A 20200-nucleotide genomic window follows, 5' to 3' on the forward strand; every position below is an offset into this window, starting at 1 on the left:
GAAGTCCAGACATCTGCTGCTGCTGCTGCTGCTTCTTCCTACCAGCTGAAAACCGAACTCCCGCTTCCTTTCTTCATCTAAGAGCTACTGTTCACCACCAGCAACGGATCTGTTTGCCGTGTACCGCATAACCAGCAAACCGCAGAAATGTTATCCTTCCATTAAACACCTCACTTCTTCCCTCCCCTCCCGCCCACCGTTTAGTCATAACAGACAAACCATACATCCAGCGGCAAAACCAAACATTTCACATCTGGGATCCAAAACGCGGATGATCCAACGGACGGGTAGAAAATTACTAGCGATTGTCTCTTTTTCTGGAAGCGAGCAGTAGTACTTAGGTTTACCACGGTTGGTTTTGAGATCTGTGGTCAACGGAATTAATTAATCCAGAAACAAAAAAAAACACGTTCTGCTGAGTCCTGAAAGTGCGACCGGCTTCACGCTAGGGTATCATTTTATTAGTTCAACTTTTAGTTGTAAGTTCTTTAAGTAGCATTTCACAATTTATTTAGGCAATGTTTCTATTTTTATACCAACTAAACTGTTCACTTTAATATATATGTGATTTACTAAAGTAGTGCGATGAGTAATTGAATATTTTGAACAATTTCACAGTAGATTTGCATGATAACTTTTTTTCAATATTCAACCGAGGATGTGAACTCCAAGCTATATTTCACGGTTACTGAATGAATAACCCGCAGTTTCTTCTGGTGCAACCTGGCCGAAATTCCCGAATACTTACTTCACGTACGGCAGTGTTAACTCAATAAAAAATGTTTGTTTAATTTTACATATTTTCAATAGGTTTGGTATATTTGAGTTTTATTTACTGTCAACATCATTATCAACATCAACATTAATTTTACAACATCGAATTAAAACCAATTGATTACTGCAACAATTTTTTTATAGTTTTTGGAATAACAATTCACAAGAATGAACTATGAAATAGAACAAATAAAAGGAACAGAAAGGAAATGCAGCAGTGCGCCGAGTAAGACTGAAAACGCTGATAGACATTGCATTCGGAAATTTGAAAGTTAAATTCAGGTTCGCATTATGCTCAGTAATTTTTATGAATCTAGCGATACAGGAAAGTTTTCACATAAGCAATACCGTTCACCAAAGCTTCATTGCGAATGTGCCGTATGAGTCATTTTTTCCGGATGTGCAAGTAATATCAGATACAGTGACGGACGAAATAAGAAAAGGTTTAGTTTAGATGCTATCTCAAATAACCAAGCATTAAGCGATAGTACTGAACTGTCATGACATCAACATTAACCCGTATGCCATAAAGGATGTACCGGACACACAAAATTCATGCCTAAAATTCAAGTTTTTATCCAATTATCATCAAATTTTTAGGAAATAAAAAGAAACAATTAAAATTAGTTTTGGCATCAATCGTTTAATTCATTTCGGTTTCCTATCCGAATTTGCGAGATTTGGTTTTAACCCCAGCCATAAGGTTCTGAACGACCTAAGAATCGAAAGTTGTTTGCTTACTAACTCGTGCTTTCTTCATTTCTTCTACATTCTTCACTACTTTAGGTTGTGTTAGATGGTGTTCCTTCATTACCCCATTTTTGCCTTTCTCATATAGAAAGGTTATGCAAACACTGTGAAAACCGACATTTGAACCGAGGCCCGGAGAGCCGAGTGTCATATACCATTCGACTCAGTTCGTCGAGTACGCAAAATGTCTGTGTGTGTATGTGTGTATGTAACGTTTTTTCGCACTAACTTTTCTCGAAGATGGCTGAACCGCTTTTCACAAACTTAGATTAAAATGAAAGGTCTTGTGGTCCCATACAAAATTCCTGAATATTATTTGGATCCGACTTCCGGTTCCGGAATTATGGGGTAAAATGTGCAAAAAAAATAAAATATGTGTTCTAACTTTTCTCATTGATGGCGCGACCGATTTTCACAAACTTAGGTTCAAATAAAAGGTCCTGTGGTTCCATGCGTAATTCCTGAATTTCATGCGGATCCAACTTCCGGATCCGGAAATATAGGGTAAAGTGGGTTAAAAATTGTACACCATCACTGAAAATGGGGAAAAACCTTGAAAAAATCTAAATCGACCTCAAATCTTTTCCAATTGATAGTTTTTATCAGTAGACGGTCAAACAAACCGATTTCAGTTATTTTTTAAAGAATCGATTAAAATTATTTTGAATAATACCACACTATTATATATATTTTTTTTTATTTAAAAGATATTTTTTATTCAGGCCTATTTGCGTACAAGCTTTACGTGGCCGATTGAGCCGATTTTTTAAATAATTTTTTTTTCTGAGTTGGATCTCGTTGTCACCCTTTTTCTAGGGGGAGAGGAGCTTCCATTTCCCTCCTGCGAGGATTGAGGGGCACTTCGTTCGTGGTTCGTCTCGTCATCCATTGCCGTGGTATTGTTGTTGATTTCATTGCTAGTTGCTGGAGATGAGCCTTGTTGTATATTGTTTGCAGTTGTTGGTTGGTTGGATGGTAAGTTGTTCACTGCAGCTAATGCACTTTGTTCTATAGGGGATACGTTGGATGGTTTCGTTAAAGGGGATGCTTCACTGTTGTTGATGACTGTTACAGGTGTACTGAGGTTGCTTTGGGTTGGTGTGAAGGAAGCACTGTTGTCCTTTTTTGTAGTTGTCTCCTTGTCCAGTTTATCACATGGCCTACCGTAGTGAACAGCTTTTTGACAATATTGACATGTGGCCATCTGATTGTCATAGGTAACAAGTGATTTGCACGGAATTCTTGTATCTTGACCGAAAATCACATAAAAAGGTATAGACTTCTTCAAGTGTATGCGTAATAAACGTACGCCATTTAGAATACCGGGGAAAAAATTCTTCCACTTTTCTTTTTCGATAGAGAGAATCTCTCCGTATGGGGACATAGTTTTGCGAATATAATAATCGGTGACGCTTGAGTGAAGATCATGCACACGCACTTCTATAGCACTATCATCCCTATATACTGGAATGTTGTACCTAATGTTCTCGTGTTCCACATAGTGCACATTGTTATCGTCTTTTGCGAATTGAATTGCATCCAACTCTTTATAAAACTGGATGTAAACAACATTATTCGTCTTATTGCATTGAAGTACATGCACACGTTTAATGTCCAGCTGCATTTGCTCCTTAAGCAAACCTTCAAGTTCTCGTATCGAAGGTCGAATTTTGCACTGTCTGAAGTCAACAACAATTGTATTCTTTCGTGTCGGCGGTAATTGTTCGTTTGGTTCATTCATTTTCGAGGTCTATTGTTCACTACACAATACTGTACTTGGTTTCTTCTGTTTCCAACGTAAGCGGTTTTGTTTTATCGACTGACTTGGATGAGATGTAAAACCGAACTGACAGTATTATATATGATAGTATGATTGATATGAGAAAGGCATCATTACACCACTAGCTGGATTAAAACAAGTGTTTCTATTGGCGCAGTTCCGGAGTCTTTGGGAGATTCAGATCTTTCGGTACGAAATCGACATCATTCGCTTCAAACTACTCTATCACGTCCTTCATGTAATGGCATGAAGCCAAACCCGTCCAGCAGAGCGTCGGGTCTTTATGAGCCTTCAAGAGAAGGAGAGCCCTTTTGGAGTCTCTCTTCCAAACACACCTGTCCATCTTGCGGTAACACACCTTGTCCAGCTTGCGGTAACGAAATGTGTACTTCACTTCCCGCAAATACAAATCGCTTGCCAAATTAATAACTGCTTGGCGAACTTTAACATTTTCTGTGTTCGGAGGTTTTTAGGGAACATCATACTTATCCTTGGTATTCACATACAGGTTACGAGGAATCTGGTTGGAGTTCGCCTTTATGTATGGCAGTGTGGTTTCGTTAAATTTTAGTCGTGCAACTTCCGGGTACGGCACCTCGCACTGTTTCTCGTCCCGGCTTAGAAATTTCTGAGTTTTTTGTAAACCCGATCAAAAATAAAAATAAAACCCGTACTCGACCCGAACCATGGAATATTTTTTCTTCCAACCCGACAGTAACTGATAAAAAATAAATATCTTTACCCGTACCCGACCCGAACCCGAAAAATCGGATACTAGAGTGCAAATGCCCGAAAACGGACAAAATTTTTGAACCCAAACCTGACCCGTGCTCGTAAAAAAGGAACCCGTACCCGATCCGAAACCAAGCAACATATTTTCTTTTAAACCCGAACCGGACTATCTCTAGTACGTAGTTTGAAGGCCACAACCATCCATGCGTTTGTGATCCTTCTCGTTAACCTGACGAATTTTATCCAGTTCTTAGCCCCCCTCAACAATTAGACTTTAAACCGTTTTATGATACCAAAGACCGTGAGATTTGTGGCTCTCAACTTTGTTCCGTTGGCACAACGCGACAGAACATTGTTCGACGATTTTCGAGTCAACTCGAACAAATGTAGTCAGCACCCTTTCGAATTTTAATGGAACTTTTTGAACATGTAGATTTTGTCACAAAAAGCCATTTATCGTACTTTGTTTTTCCAAATTTGATCTAGGTTGTCTTTTGAAAATGGCCAAACATTTTTACCCTATTTTTTGTAGACATAGCGAAAAACGACAAATGCTACAAAAAAGTCTTGTACTAGTGATTTTCACAAAATCAGTCAAAGTATTCCTTATCAAATCCTACACTGAAAAAAATAACTTCAAAAATTTAAAATATGTCAAACCTAAAATCTAAAATTTTGATAAAATTTGTCTCAAGGTGGGTTATAGTGTTCTCCACCTTTTAAGGGAAATAGGCTTTTCTAACAAAAACTATTTCTTGTGTAAACTGATTTTTGCCTTTCTCGTATAGAAAGGCTATACCGTCACTGTAAAAACCGACTTTTGAACCGAGGCCCGAAGGGCCGAATGTCATATACCATTCGACTCAGCTCGACGAACTGAGCAAAGGTCTATATGTTTGTGTGTATGTGTGTATGTGACAAATAATGTCCCTCGATTTTCTCAGTACTGATTTCCACAAACTTGGATTCAAATGAAAGGTCTTACGATCCCATAGATCGCTATTGAATTTTATCTCGATCCGACTTCCGGTTCCGGAATTACAGGGTGATATGTACCAAAAAAATGAAAAAAATAGTCACTCACTTTTCTCAGAGATGGCGTGACCGATTTTCACAAACTTAGATTTAAACGAAAGGTCTTATGGTCCCATAGATCGCTATTGAACTTTATTCCAATCCGACTTCCGGTTCCGGAATTACAAGGCAATACCTTATGATCAAAAAAGAACCGAAATTTTCGTTTTAAAATTCTCGCGCTTGTCCAATCGGTAAACTTTTATTCTCTCAACGTTGGCAACACTTTTATACACATTCTGTCAAAGTTGAAGTTGAAAAATTTTCGTGTGGCGATTTTTATAATGAATGGTTTCGGCTCGCCTTCGAAGCGCCATTCGGTCGATTGTTGTGCGGTTTCGACGTCATATTCATAGATCCACACCTCATCACCAGTTATGATGCATTCGATGAATGGGGGTCACTATCTGTGTTCGAAATCATCTCTTTGGCCACATAAACACGACGCTGTTTTTGAATGAAATTCAGCTTTTTCAGCACCAGCCGAGAAGCGACGCGTTTCAAACTCAAAACATCAGTTAAAATGTGTTCGGCTGATCCATAAGAGATGCCCAACAACACAGCAATCTCTCTAATCGGTACAGAACGATTTTGCAACACGATTTGCTTCGCCGATTCAATGTTTTCTTCAGTAACAGATGTTGTTGGGCGGCCAGGGATCTCATCATGATCCAAGCTTGTACGACCACCTTTGAAGCGTTTATACCACTCGTATGCCTGTGTTTTTCCTAGACACGATTCACCAAAGGCCTTTTCTAACATTTTGAACGTTTCGGAACACTCAAATTTGCAACACAAAAACTAATCGTACGATATGCGTCAAAATTTGACAGAATGTGTATAAAAGTGTTGCCAACGTTGAGAGAATAAAAGTTTACCGATTGGACAAGCGCGGGAAGTTTAAAATGAAAATTCCGGTTCTTTTTTGATCATAAGGTATGTGCAAAACCTATGAGAAAATTTTCTCGGAAATTTCTTAACCGATTTTTACAAACAAAGATACAAATGAAAGGTCTTGAAATTGTTTAAAAAGTTCCCTAGAAGATAATCCAGATCAGATTTCCGGTTCCGGAATTACAGTGCGATAAGTAAAAATTTTCAATTTCATGTGTATTTTTTCACAAGCGATGGCTAAACTAGGTGCACCTTTTTATAAAATTTATTGGTAAATTCATCTAATTGGCAGACCTTGTTTGCAAGGTGGATATGTAAATCTACTTTGGGACTACTAGTGCCCGGTTTCTGCTTCCAAACGCACTGGTAACAGCGAAGAAAAGCTCCAAAACCGAAACTCACTTCGATTTCTCAGCAACGGTTAAACCGATTTTCACAATGATTTATGATTCAAAATAAAGCACTCAGTGTCTTAAGAGACACTGTGCCATTTCATCCAGATCCGACTACCGGTTCCGAAATTATAAGGCAATAAGTATCAAAACTTTCAAACTGTCATACAAAATTATGCAAAATCGGTACGCATTGGTACGTGCTGGTACGGAAGAAGAAGAAAACGCACCCGTCTACCACACAGTGTGCTTTGTTCAATTTTGTATAGCGTGCAGGGTTGTCACATTCAATTCTATACTAATATGACATAGCTGTTTACAAATCGAAAAGGTGATGGTAGTTTTTACCAAAGAAAGTTTTTGATTTTATTCAAGTTTGAAAAAAAATCTTGTCAGAACATAGGTAATATGAGAAAGGCACCATTACATCACTAGGTGGATTAAAAAAAGTTTTTTCTCCAGTGTCGCTATATCGAAAACTAAATTAAACTGAAAATCATTATCATCCAAAATTCCAATGAAACCCAATTTGTATGAAAATTTCATCGAATAACCAATTGCTAGTTGCCTGATATTAGCACAAAGTTTCCGTGCTAAATAAGAAAAAGGTTTTGTTAGAAAAATTTTTGCTTCTCCATTGTGAAAATGGCAGTCAAAATTTTGCTTGTGCATCGAGAAAATTCATACTGCTTGCTCGCAGTTATCGAAATTGATGAATGAGACTAAATTAACTGCAACTAATATAAAAAAAAAGAGGGAGAGTAAGTCCAGATTAGGAGGGAATGGAAAGTCGGATATCGCAAAAACATTTAAAAGAGTGGTCATCTGTTACAAGCGGAACCGCCACTTCTCCATTCAAGAAAACAAACAGCTTGAACAGCTTCATGAGAAGATTTTGTTGAGTAGCGAAGCTCACTGTTTCCAACTCATTGTCCACCTGTTGACAATTTTGAGTTTACTGTCCACTAAAAATGATGTAGTACCCACTGATGGGCTGTAGGGATCACTTTGGGAATCACTGACCTAAACGGTGCTGATAGAATTGAATCGATACAATGCAGATTTGCTTCTGTCTGCGTCGTCTACCGTGGAATCCTCATCAGCTATCAAGTAACGAAATTCGCGGATTACTAATCGGCCTCGATACATTCCAAGTTCGACGAGATGTTGCACGTGCTCTATTAATAGTAGGTGTTTTGAGTAATTGACTTTCCCGTTTTGCTCCGTCAATATCAATGTCCGACCCGTAATCTTCGCAACAGTGCTTTTCTTCGACTTCCAATCAAATGTTCGAGCTTCGAACAGGCCGGGTTCTTACTGTCAATACAATCGTAGTACTAGCTATGTAAAAGTTCTGTACGCTAAGAATTGGCTGAGCGAAATCTGTTGAAAAAGAATGGTCAAACTCTTCCACAAAACGGAATAAAATACCAAGACAATGGAATGGAATATGAATAGAACAGAATAGAACCAACGAAACGGAGGTTATTTTTCTTTTAGCTTAAAACAAACTAAGTTTGATTACGTTTATCACTAATGAGACCCACATTATTTTACAGGTGTTTTTTAATTGCAGCTACAGTAGTCTATCATACTAATGACACGAAAGTGTACATATGTTGATAATTTAAGCAATAATTGATTACTATCTAGATAAAAAGTCGAAACTAAATTAAACAAAATTGAGCTTGGCCTGCTTTTACGTTTTCGTTTTCCCCTTTTCTTCTTTCTTTTTTTTCTGTCTCTTTTCCACAAACACACCATCACACCAATCCACAAAAATCATACTTGGATGGTAATTGAAACCAAAACCAATCCAACAACAACATCAACATCAACATCAACTACTACCACAATCGATTAAACAATTCGACCGGCACACGTCCACCACATCAAAATCTAACCACAAACTAGGTAATTACAGTTGCCTGAAAGTAGACCTAATGTTCACGCGTGACCGTGCGTTTTACTTTACAACCGTATTCATACCGGGCATCATTCTGGTGACCTCGTCCTTCATTACCTTCTGGCTGGAGTGGAACGCCGTCCCGGCTCGGGTCATGATAGGTAAGTGACAAATTTTACACATATTCAGGAGATGAAGTGATACCCTGTTTTTCGAATGCCTTCTGTGTCCTGTTGTGTCCTACTGGGAGTTTCCTTTTTGTACGAACCATAACGTGTCATTGTGTAAGAACTATTTCTATGGGTAGCTTATTATGTATCTTCCTAAGAGGTTAGTGTACTGTTGCTGTAAGTTGCGCTTGAACATTTTCCCCACAACCTGCCAGGGTATCCCCATTTATTCTATCTTCCCTAAATAGCGTTGTGATGTCACCGGATCAAGCTCTTCATTAATTAGATCCTATTTGACCCTAACAAATTTTTGTGTTTTTGCCTTGGAGATTAAGTAACTGTATTGTCGGTGTAGCGTTGAGTGATATTTATTTAGTTCTTGTGAATAATAAAGTTAATAACTGCTATTAAGTTTTTATTTTAACTACCCGCTCTTTACCCCTTCATGCCGTTTTGTATGTTTAGGTTATTTGTATAATGGATCCCTTAAATAAGATTGTTTCCAACAACGTGACCTACAAGGAAGCACGTGTCGAGTGTTTTCTGTTTTATGTTCATTTAGTTAAAAGGTTCTATGCAATAGAAGAAACTTTTGCCGAAAAATATCATAATTATCTAGGCTCTTGAATTAAATTTAAAGAGTATATATTCTTCAATTAATAACTTTTAGATTTCTGTTGCAGTAAAATGTTGCTTGACGTATTCTCTCGTACGATCAATACATGTACAATAAAACACATCAATGCATATTATTTTAAGATCAATTCAGAAAGCTCATGTCGGTAGCGTTTTACGTAATAGTGTGAAAAACTGCCCGATAATCTAATTTGCGAGCATTTAGGCAATAGAAGATACCAGCAAATCTCGAACACATGTTTAGACATACTTATGCTTGGATTATGCTCAACGAGATTCGAGTACTCAACTGCACTGTTTTATTGCTCTCGTTCGATTTGCCTTTCAATAACGATTCATAATGACGTCAAAGATTTGTGAATGTGCTCATAAATTGTCGTTCTACATAGCTCTATTGCAACCATTGATAATCGGAACTGCTTTATCAATATCTATAAACTAGCTAAATTAATAATTTAAATTGATGATTGGCTGCTAAGTCAGCCATCAGCGATTCCATTTACAGATAGAAAAATAAACAGAGGTTTAACAAAGACGAACACCATAACCATTCGATAAAATTCGAAACAATGTTGTTTAAATCACAGCACATATGAAAAATAACCGATTGTTTCTGCGAGAGTTCAATTTTTTATTGATCCTTATTAGACTAAAGATTTCGAGATTTCGACACAGAATATTGCTCTACTCTCTCAAGAAGGCTCGATCAAACATTGCCAGAACACTCTGAAGACTGATTTTTAGGGAACTTCATAGCCAACCATTAAGGATTTGTTTTATTCCTTTGCAATCAAATTGAGCGATAGAATTAGTTGGAAAGATACCTTTAGCAAACTGTAAATGGTTCGAGAGCTTCCGATTTGTGGTCATTATTCATAAATGTATTTAAAAGAGTCGATGAAATATAACACTTATATGGACTTCTCAAAACTTCATATAATGTTTTATAAAGGTTGTACTCGGGAAGGGGACGGGTATAGTGCATGCCTTTCATGCAGCCCACCTGAATTCGATTCCCAACCCCGCGCATAGGGTCAGAATATTTTTCTAGTCCGAAGAGGCGAATGACCTTGAGATTAAATCCTCATGAATCTAAAACAAAATTTATATTAAAACAAATATCTTTGAAGGGGATTGATTCTTAGAAAAAAAAATTAACACATATTAGTCATGCCTTTACAAATCCACTTTCGATAACCATCTCGATATCCGCTCAAAGATTATAACGAAATTTTGCACAATCTAACATTACACTCTAAATTAGTTTTATCCAAAACTGCTTCAATTTTAAGCTATACCATAAAAAGAAAGTGAATTTTCCAAGTACAGCCCTTATTCGAATCGGAATGCATAACAAAAACATGTTTATAAGTGAAAGCAGTTCTCGAAAAATTCTAATATACATAAGTCTCGAAATCTCGTTAGTAGTTATAAAACAAAACGGCCAAACAAAAATAAAAACATATAATCATGTGATTTACATTAAGTTTGTTCATTTATTTTTTTGTTTCTTTATGAATTTGCATAAATTTATATGTTAATTTATTTATTCATTTACTTTTATATTCCTTATTTTCATATGATTTTCATTTTTCGATTATTTGGTTATTTTCAGTTATTTATCTGTTCTGAAAATATTGTATGTTTTATCATATTTATTACGTTTTACCATATTTATACTATTTATAATGTTCCATTAAGATCTTACTTACTAATTTATTTATTTATTTATTTATTCATTCATAATTTTTATGTATTTATTTATTTATTATTTGATTTTTTTTCAACTATAGAGTAGTATTTTTTAAATGTATTAAATAATTTATTGATTTATTTATTTCGCTAATCAATTATTTGGTTTATACCCTTGCTTATTTATTTATTTGGTGATTAAATTATTCATGTGTGTCTTTTATTTACTTTAAATAGCTCGTTTGATGAATACTGTGTTTTAACCATTTTGCGTGTTTGTTTAAATGTATTCTAATTATAAATTGACTTCTTCATACATTCAATTATTTATTTATTTTTTCATTTATTTATTTATTCATTTATTTTACTATTTATTTGTTTATTTATTTATATATTTATTTATTTATTTATGTATTTATTTATTTATTCATCTATTTATTTATTTATTTATTTATTTATTTATTTATTTATTTATTATTTGATTTTTTTTTCAACTATAGAATAGCATTTTTAAATGCATTAATTAATTTATTGACTTATTTATTTGGTGATTGAATTATTTATGTGTATGTCTTTTATTTACTTTAAATGGCTCGTTTAATGAATACTGTGTTTTAACCATTTTTGCGTGTTTACATTCAATTGTATTCTAATTATTCATTGATTTTTCATACATTTAATTATTTATTTATTTATTTATTTGTTTCTTCATGTATGTATTTATTTATTTATTTATTAATTTAATTATTTATTTATTTATTTATTCATTTATTTATTTATTTATTTATTTATTTATTTATTTTTTATTCATTTATTTATTAATTTATTTATTTGTTTGTTTTTTTAATTATAGAGTAGTATTTTTTAAATGTATTAATTAATTTAATGATTTATTTATTTGGTGATTGAATTATTCATGTGTATGTCTTTTATTTACTTTGAATGACTCGTTTATATTCAATTGTATTGTAATTATTCATTGATTTTTTCATACAAATAATTATTTATTTATTAATTTATTTATTTATTTATTTATTGATTTATTTATTTATTTATTTGTTTATTTATTTATTTATTTATTTATTTATTTATTTATTTATTTATTTATTTATTTATTTATTTATTTATCTATTTATTTATTTATTTGTTTGTTTGTTTATTTGTTTGATTGTTTATTCAATTATTCTTTTTTTACTGATTTATTTTTTAGTTTATTTATTTATTCATTTATTCATTTAATTCCAATATTTGATTTTTGACCTTGATAATTTATTTATTTGGCGATTGAATTATTCATGTGTTTTTCTTCTATTTACTTTAAATGGCTCGTTTAATGAATACTGTGTTTTAACAATTTATGCGTGTTTATGTTTAATTGTAATCTAATTATTTATAGATTTTTCCATTTATTTATTTATTTATTTATTCTATTTTTTTTATTTATTTATTAATTTATTTATTTAGTATCTGTTTTTTTCTGTGTACTTATTTATTAATGTATTCGTTTATTCAGTTATCTATGTATTTATCCATTAATTAATTTATTTTTTCAGCATTTGTTTCTTCGATTTCGTCTTCCATAAATTTCAATATTTTATATATGTATTAATCAATTTATTTTATTTATTAACTTGCTAATTTATAATTTTTGTTGATTAAATTATTCATATATTGTTTATTTGTTTTTAATTTATTCATTCATTAATTGATTTATTCATTTATTTTATAATAAAGTCATCAAATTTTCTTATTTGCTTAATGATTTAATATTTCGTTTATATATTTGTTCATTAGTTTTATTTATGTATTCATTGATGTAGGGTAGTGTACACGGGAATGAGTCGCTTATGCATTGTACTATTCTTTTACAATAGGTTCGCTTGAGAAATAGAACTTTGAAAAAAGTAAGAAATGATTTATTTGTCGATTTTTACACTCGAGCAGTATGAAAAAAAAAACAGAAATACATTGGGGTCTCTTTTTACTTATTTCGGCATAAAAAAAAATTTTCGATTTTGGAAGTCTTAAAATTTTTCGATGTCCCAAAGTCGATTTTCACAAAAAATTGTTTTTTTTTTTAGTTTGCACCAGATCTGGACGTTTCATGCATTTCTAAGATATTTGGCATTAAAATTTTTTTCCTTTAGTTTGCAGGTTTTCTTACGCGGATTTCCGAAGTTACGTGGTTTTTTTACGCGGATTTCCGAAGTTACGCGATTTTTTTTTGCACGGTACGTATCCCCCGCGTACAAATAGACCTCAGTGTATGAATATATAGCGATATGAAAAAAATACTCTCTCGTACCCGGATATTTTTCCTATTTAATTATTATTACTTTCGTTTTCTTGCGTAATTTTTATTTATATTAACTATCGGATCATTTGTTTAGTGTTTGGTTAATCAATAAAAAAAAAAGTAAATAGATGACTTTCTTATTTAATGATTCTTTTTTTTCTGTTCATTTGTCCTTTTTTCAATTTGTTTATGCAATTATTTATTTATATATTTTCATGCATTAAAAATAATTGATTCGCTTATTTCGCTATTATTATAATGTATTTTCATTGTGCATATTATTGGTAGAATTCTCTAAACAAAAAACCGGAGTCTTAGTGACTCTGGTAATTTTGAATGGTATGGCGTTCTAACTATCCAGAGATCGAATTACAAATTCAAATCGTTTAGGACATTTAGGAAGCTCAGGATCATTTTAGAGAGTTGTGCAAAGCGAAATTCCACTAATGGCGGTCCAAGATTGATGGCTTTATAAAGTGTGTCCGACTTTTTTTTAGATCTACATTGATTAGTGATTTGGAACATTAAGTTTTATATGTTACAAGCCACAAATCGATAAGAAAACGCTTCAAAATCCTACGAGAGGCTTACCGCTTATCTTACTATTTTCAAAGATTGAGTAGCATCTAGGACTGTCGGAAACAATTTTCCGAGACACGCACGCATTAATTTTCTACGGTTCTGTTCACAATTCCAGTAATTGTACCTCTATTTATGTGAATGTAACAAAACACAATGTTCTCCAATGCTTACTGCTCTCAAACAAGATAATTTAGGAGTTGTCATCGAATCGAACACATCTCCTCCCACTGCTAGATGGAACTCGATCCCGGATGCATTGTTACAAAGTCATGGTTCACCGAAGGGACTAGATTGTAGGAACATCCAAGCTTATAACTTATAACGACGTAGAATAATATCTTGCTTGACGCTCAAAATGGAAATAATCCAATGTTTTGATAGTACTTCGGGCGAGTTGATGGATGTGTGGTCACGACATGTATTGTCAGAGCGTCCGAACGTGGCTCGTTGTCGGTACATTGACTGCAATCCATTTGTCCGCCGTGGAGTACTTGATGAGACACCGGGGACAATCAATATTTATTTACCCGCGTACGGCACACAGCCATTAGCTGGCGACAATGACAAGCAGAGTTCCGTTCGGCTTGGTTCGTACCTACACGAAGGCAATGATTTAAAACGGGTTCCACCAATTCGGCCATGCAGGTTGTTGACGAGTGCCAGCCCAATGTTCACAATGGATATTGTGCCGACAAAGCAGCCGATAAACTGCATCAGTGCAAGATCCTAAAATTTATCGTTGCCGGTGGTTCATGTTATAAAGCAATTTGGTTTGTGAGATCCATAAATAAATGGCTGCTTAAATTGCTTTTGTATACTACAATCGAAGCGAAGCAACATGACTTGACAAACATTGAAAACCAATCGATGAATAAATGTTTCAACGAAGATGCCGCGAATAAATGTGTTATGAAACTGCAGCCGTTTCCGACAGTAAACTTAGGACGATATCATTTTACACGAAACCGTTTCGAAGAGACATTTGGCACATATAACAATTCAGAGCATAACATAGTGTGCCATTTTATTTACATATAGAAATAAACAACAACGCCTCATTTAGTACGGCAAGGTCTTTGCTTCCTCGTTCAGAAAAAAGGCTACTTCGTGATTGATCAAATATTGCACTCCTGCTAACAGAAATAGGCCTAGTATATTTTTACAGTAAAGAAGTATCACCTGTTTATTTTCCATTATTGGATCCTATTATTTCCGATTGCCAGACAGTTCCCTTTCCCTATTCAAATCCTAAGTAGTGTAATCGTATATTCTCTTGCTATCGACACCGTGCATGAAAGAATGTCAAACCAGTCGCAATCAAATAATCCTTCTTCCTTGCGCATACGCCGGAAAACGAGATCGATGCCGTGAATGCCGAGAGTATTGCTCCGATCGTGCACAACAACCGTCCAGTTCCGCACCGCAAAAAGAGACAATCCCCATTTCTGTTATTGGTGTACGTACAACGTGTAAATAATACCGAAAATGAAAACAGGATACAAACCAAACAGAAAATTTTCCTGTCATCGAACCCATCAACCGAGAACATAAAATAACACCGAAATGTACCGCACCTCTCACCGAATCCTTTTGCTGTGTAGCAACCGCACCTTGTAGTACCATAATTCATCTCTTGCTCCAGCAGGCGTGGCTGAACTTTGCTAGCACGGTCGGTATGGCAGTGGTGACGAAATTATGCCACTTTATGCTTCTTTTTCAGGAATCAAAAAGTGTTGCAACATTCAAACAGAAGCTCATGACATGCTGAATAGAGAAGGTGGGCATTTTCCGAAGTCGAAGTAGCAAGTCATCAGGCTTCACCTTTGCCGATCTGGATGCAATTTTGTACACGTTTTCATTATGACAAACCATCTGTTTTGCACGGTCAAAGATTTCAGCTCTACTCAAAACTTAAAATGTATTTTTAAATACACTTTCCACAACCTCAAATACTGTAAATTGAAATACAAATGATGTTCAAGAAAATATCGTAGAAATTCAATAGGGCACTGCAAAATAAAAGCTTACACTGAAATGATGTTGAATACTTTTTCAAAACGAAAACTAGTTTAACGTAAAATAGTGCAACTCAACAAAAATCTATGAACTTCTGGAGAACGGTCACTTCTAGAAGAAAACTTACTATGAGCTAATTAATTGTATTTGATCTGCTAGAACATACGGAGTTTTGAGTTTCATCAGTATCTAGCAAGGTAAAAATATTGAAATAATGACGTAAGAATACAACTACATAATGAAAACCGTGAAAAAGCTACCACAGCGACGGGACTCGAACCCGTAGCTAGTTGATATCCTAGGAAGGCAAAAGCCAATTAAACTACCCTGCATGTGAAACCACATGAAGAAACAGCCTCATTGTACAGAAGAACCGAGCATACTTCACTGTACACCGTAACCTCCATTTACGGACTAAACGGGGGCTTAGGATTTGATTCGTAAGAAAAGTTTACGTTATTTGGAGTTTACTACGTATAGAAAACGTTTGTATAATGAATGTGGAAAACCCCAATCATATAGCTGTTTTCGAAACGGATTTGAAGAGTAGATGCAAGAAAACGATGTTTGAGGTCGATTAAAAATCCAAGATGGCGACATCATTCCCTAAAAACCCCCCCAAATTGAGGATTTTCGGAACGGGTGTGATGAGTAGACGTCGGATAACAATGTTTGAGGTGGTTCTGAATTCCAAGATGGCTACTTTAAGTGCATTGATATCCTTGAATTCTATTACAATATAAATATTTTCCGAATGTATTTTAGGAGTAGAAATCAGGAAACGATGTTTGAGGTGGTTCTGAATTTGGCGACTTCCGGTGTATTGATATTCATTGAAAATCCTTACAATATAAATATTTTGGGAACCGATTATGTTGTAAACGAATTTGATGTGTAGGTACCGAAAAACGATGCTTGAGGTTGGTTTGAAATCCAAGATGATCACTTCCGGTTTATGATTTTCCTTGAAAATTCTTACGATATGATTTTTTTTTAACGGGGCTGATGAATATGTACCGCGAAACAATGTTTTGACCAGTGCTGGAAACTGCTGACATTTTTTTTGAATGTCGTGTGCCGGAAACTTTCATGTTGCCTACTATTCGGGCTGTCACATATGAATGTCGCGCTAACCAAACAGATGAAAGTCGCATGTGACAGTCATGAGCGAGCGCTTCATGAATGTAGTGGCGACAGTCTTACTCGTGTTGGGCGATGAATGTAACGATAGAATGATAGTCCTCAATAGAATCGGCTGCATTTTGTCTTCGGTGCGAATTTCATTCCTGGCAATAAACTTTCATGAAGAAATTCAAAACGGCCTCATTAGTGACGGGTTTCATATCCATACCGTTCCATGAAATGGTTGAATTTCAAATTGCTGCTGTGGAGGGGATCAAATACCGTAGCTTTTAACTTTGTCAAGATGCGTAGGGTTGTCAACGAATGCAAAAAGGGATTTTTTGGGAAAAAAATCAAATATTAATTGAATAATAAAATGAAAGGTTTGATGATTGGATGACAGAAAACAATGTTTAAAGCCGTTTCAAAATCCAAGATGGCGGCTTCCTATTCATTGATATTCGTTACAAACCATCACAATATGAGTATTTTTCGAACGGATTTAAAGAATGAATGACCTAAGAAGTCGTTTCTAAATCCAAGATGGCTATTTCTGGCATATTGATATTCGTTATAAACCATCACAATATAAGTATTTTTCGAACGGATTTGATGAGTGGATGTTAGAAAACGACGTAAGAAGCCGTTTCTAAATACAAGATGGCGACTTCCGACATATCGATATTCGTTACAAACCATCACAATATGAATATTTTTCGAACGGATTTGATGAATGAATGTCAGAAAACGACGTAAGAAGTCGTTTCTAAATCCAAGATGGCGATTTCTGGCATGTTGATATTCGTTACAAACGATCACAATATGAGTATTTTTCGAAAGGATTCGATGAGTAGAAGTTGAAAATGATGCTTACAGTAGTTTCAACATCCTAGATGGCGGACAGAATGAGCGAATTTCATTTTTGGTTATAAACTGTCATAAAGAAATTCATAAATTGTTTTCATCTCGATATTCTTAAAAATCTTATATTACTGTTGTGGAGGCGATCGAAAATCGTAGTTTTGTACTTTTTCGAATGCAAACAATTTTTGCAAAGAAATAACATTGTAATAATATTTGGAATACAACGGAATTAAGGGATCGAAAATCATTAGATTTTTCGCATAGGGGTTTATACCAACGAATATTCACAACATTTGAAAAAAGAATTTAAACATGAATTGAATGGAAAAGAAAGCCAATATTGATCTATGATTACGATATGGCCCGTTTGCATTTCTGCTGGCTGCCAGTATTTTGGCACAAGCACACCAGCATAATGTAAACGCTTGCCAACTCAATTTGTTTACTTTTGTAAGATTCGCCCTTCTTTGAAAAACAGCTGACATATCATGTCAAGTGTATGTTATACATTCGTATGTTAGGTAGAATTCACAGTGCAACCCAAGCAAGGAGAGCTGCTTCGTACGTTCATTAGTTCCTGAACATGTCTGCCAGCTGATGAGTATGCTTCATGAGGTTAGCATTTGATGAACGGTTCGCATATTGAAGATGCCTATGAGAAAACTAGATTGATAACTTTTAGTTCCGATGAATATTAATTGAAAAACATTTCTTTTTGTGTTTCTAGGATATGTACACAATATAATCTTCCAAGAAAAAAAATGGATCGTTTTGAAAACGGACTCAAATGCCAAATTTATGCTATAAACTGTCTGAAATATTTTTGAAATATGCTCAAATTTGGTCTTGGAGTACAAACGTTATGTTCTAAAATGATTTCTGCAAACCTACACTAAAAAAACCGTAAATATTGCCTGTATGACCTTGCTTCGCATCTTGTAGCACGCCGTGAAGCAAAGTTCTTCATTCTCGTACAGTACTAACGAGAGCGAACCCTTCCTTTCATTGCATTGCCATGGATTGCTTAGTTCATGTGTTAATTGAGACTGAGAGCACAGGCAATTTACCAAGCAAGGGAATTGGTCTGCTCAGTATCATATAGTCTCACGCATTCAGTTTCTCTCTAATATAGGACTCTCATTCAGTTATGTCAAGCAAAGTGTTTGTTGCTTCGTTTGTTTGAGGATTCACAATACAAGCCTTGAATGCAGCGCTGTTTTTACCACACGCTAATTTGACATTTTCTCATCTACTTGTATGTACGAGTTACGATGCGGACACGACTGGCAGCGCCATGCTATCAAAAAAGTATGTCGCTAATGATTTGTTCGGTAAATATGAGAACTGAATATCTTGATAATATGATGTCTCCTATTGCTGTTATAAAACACGTACACGCTAATCGGAAAGCAAATCGATTTCAATTGGTAATATGAAGAATATATCGCAACGCTCCAGGTAATGTTGCACGATACGATTGAATTTATTTTTAATTTGATTTGTGGTAGAAACACATCATACATTTTCAAATGGACTTTTTATTGCTATAATCTGATTTCGATATTGTCGCATATTTTGATAATGTCTAATAAAAAGACACTTGTCAACAGTCATACCAATAAAAAATATTCTTTTTTTCTGGTTTTTATATGTATACTCTACTATCTGTCCCAGCAAACTTCGTCTTTGCATAAAAATTTATCTTTTGATTTCAAAACAGAATCGTTGCAGGCAATAACATATTCCAAACTTATTACTTCTTAAAAATATTTTTGAATCGGCATTTGTCATATAACAAACAATAAGAAATTCTACTTGAATCGTTCTAAACAGGATGTGCATTTGTTTTGGTTTGATCTGGACGAAATGAACATTTGTTTTGATGTGAAATTTATTGTTGTATTAATATATACTAAAAGCAAAGTCTTGGCATTACATTCCTTTGATGGAATTTGGACTTTCTGTTTCAACAGACTTCGCAGCCGATTCTTAGTGTACAGAATCATTGCATGGCTAGTACTATGGATCCTACTGACAGTAAGAATCCTTCCAGGTCGGGGCTCGAACATACGACAACTGGCTTGTAAGACCAGCGTCCTATGCATTGAACCGCTAACCCGGGTAATGTATACTAATATTGCTGTATAATAATGTTTTTTAACGAAATTCATGATTTGTTCCGATAAATTGAGACAATAGAAAAAATTAAGAATACAGATAGTAGTATTATTATGCTGTATAATACTACTATCTGTGTTCTTAATTTTTCATATTGTCTCAATTTATCGGAACAAATTATGAATTTCGTTAAAAAGTGCAAGATTTTCATTCAGTCTCTATCTTGAATTTCTTCACCAGCATCACTCGCTAGCATTTGATTCAGAACGATCGAAAATTTTGATACTAGTGACAACCAGCAATAGGCAAGCGATTACATTATGCTGGTGTGCTTGTGCCAAAATATTTCTTTTTGAAAAACCACAAAAGTGCGATTTTTGATCGCCTCCACGGCAGCAATAT

At 34.6% G+C, this 20200-nt stretch overlaps 1 protein-coding gene across 31 annotated transcripts in view; it reads left to right on the top strand.

Moving 5' to 3' along the window:
• Positions 1-20200, top strand: part of LOC131434953 (glutamate-gated chloride channel) — a 449131-nt gene that overhangs the window by 331678 nt on the left and 97253 nt on the right. For 22 of the 31 annotated variants that reach the window (XM_058602298.1, XM_058602295.1, XM_058602299.1 and 19 more), the window contains one exon: positions 8311-8463. The exons of the other annotated variants lie outside the window; for them this stretch is intronic. In XM_058602298.1, coding sequence (XP_058458281.1) covers positions 8311-8463 — 153 coding nt within the window. The remainder of the gene's footprint in view (positions 1-8310; positions 8464-20200) is intronic. 31 annotated transcript variants of the gene reach the window in all.

Source organism: Malaya genurostris, chromosome 3, assembly GCF_030247185.1.
Source record: "Malaya genurostris strain Urasoe2022 chromosome 3, Malgen_1.1, whole genome shotgun sequence".
NCBI classification, from domain to species: Eukaryota; Metazoa; Arthropoda; class Insecta; order Diptera; family Culicidae; genus Malaya; species Malaya genurostris.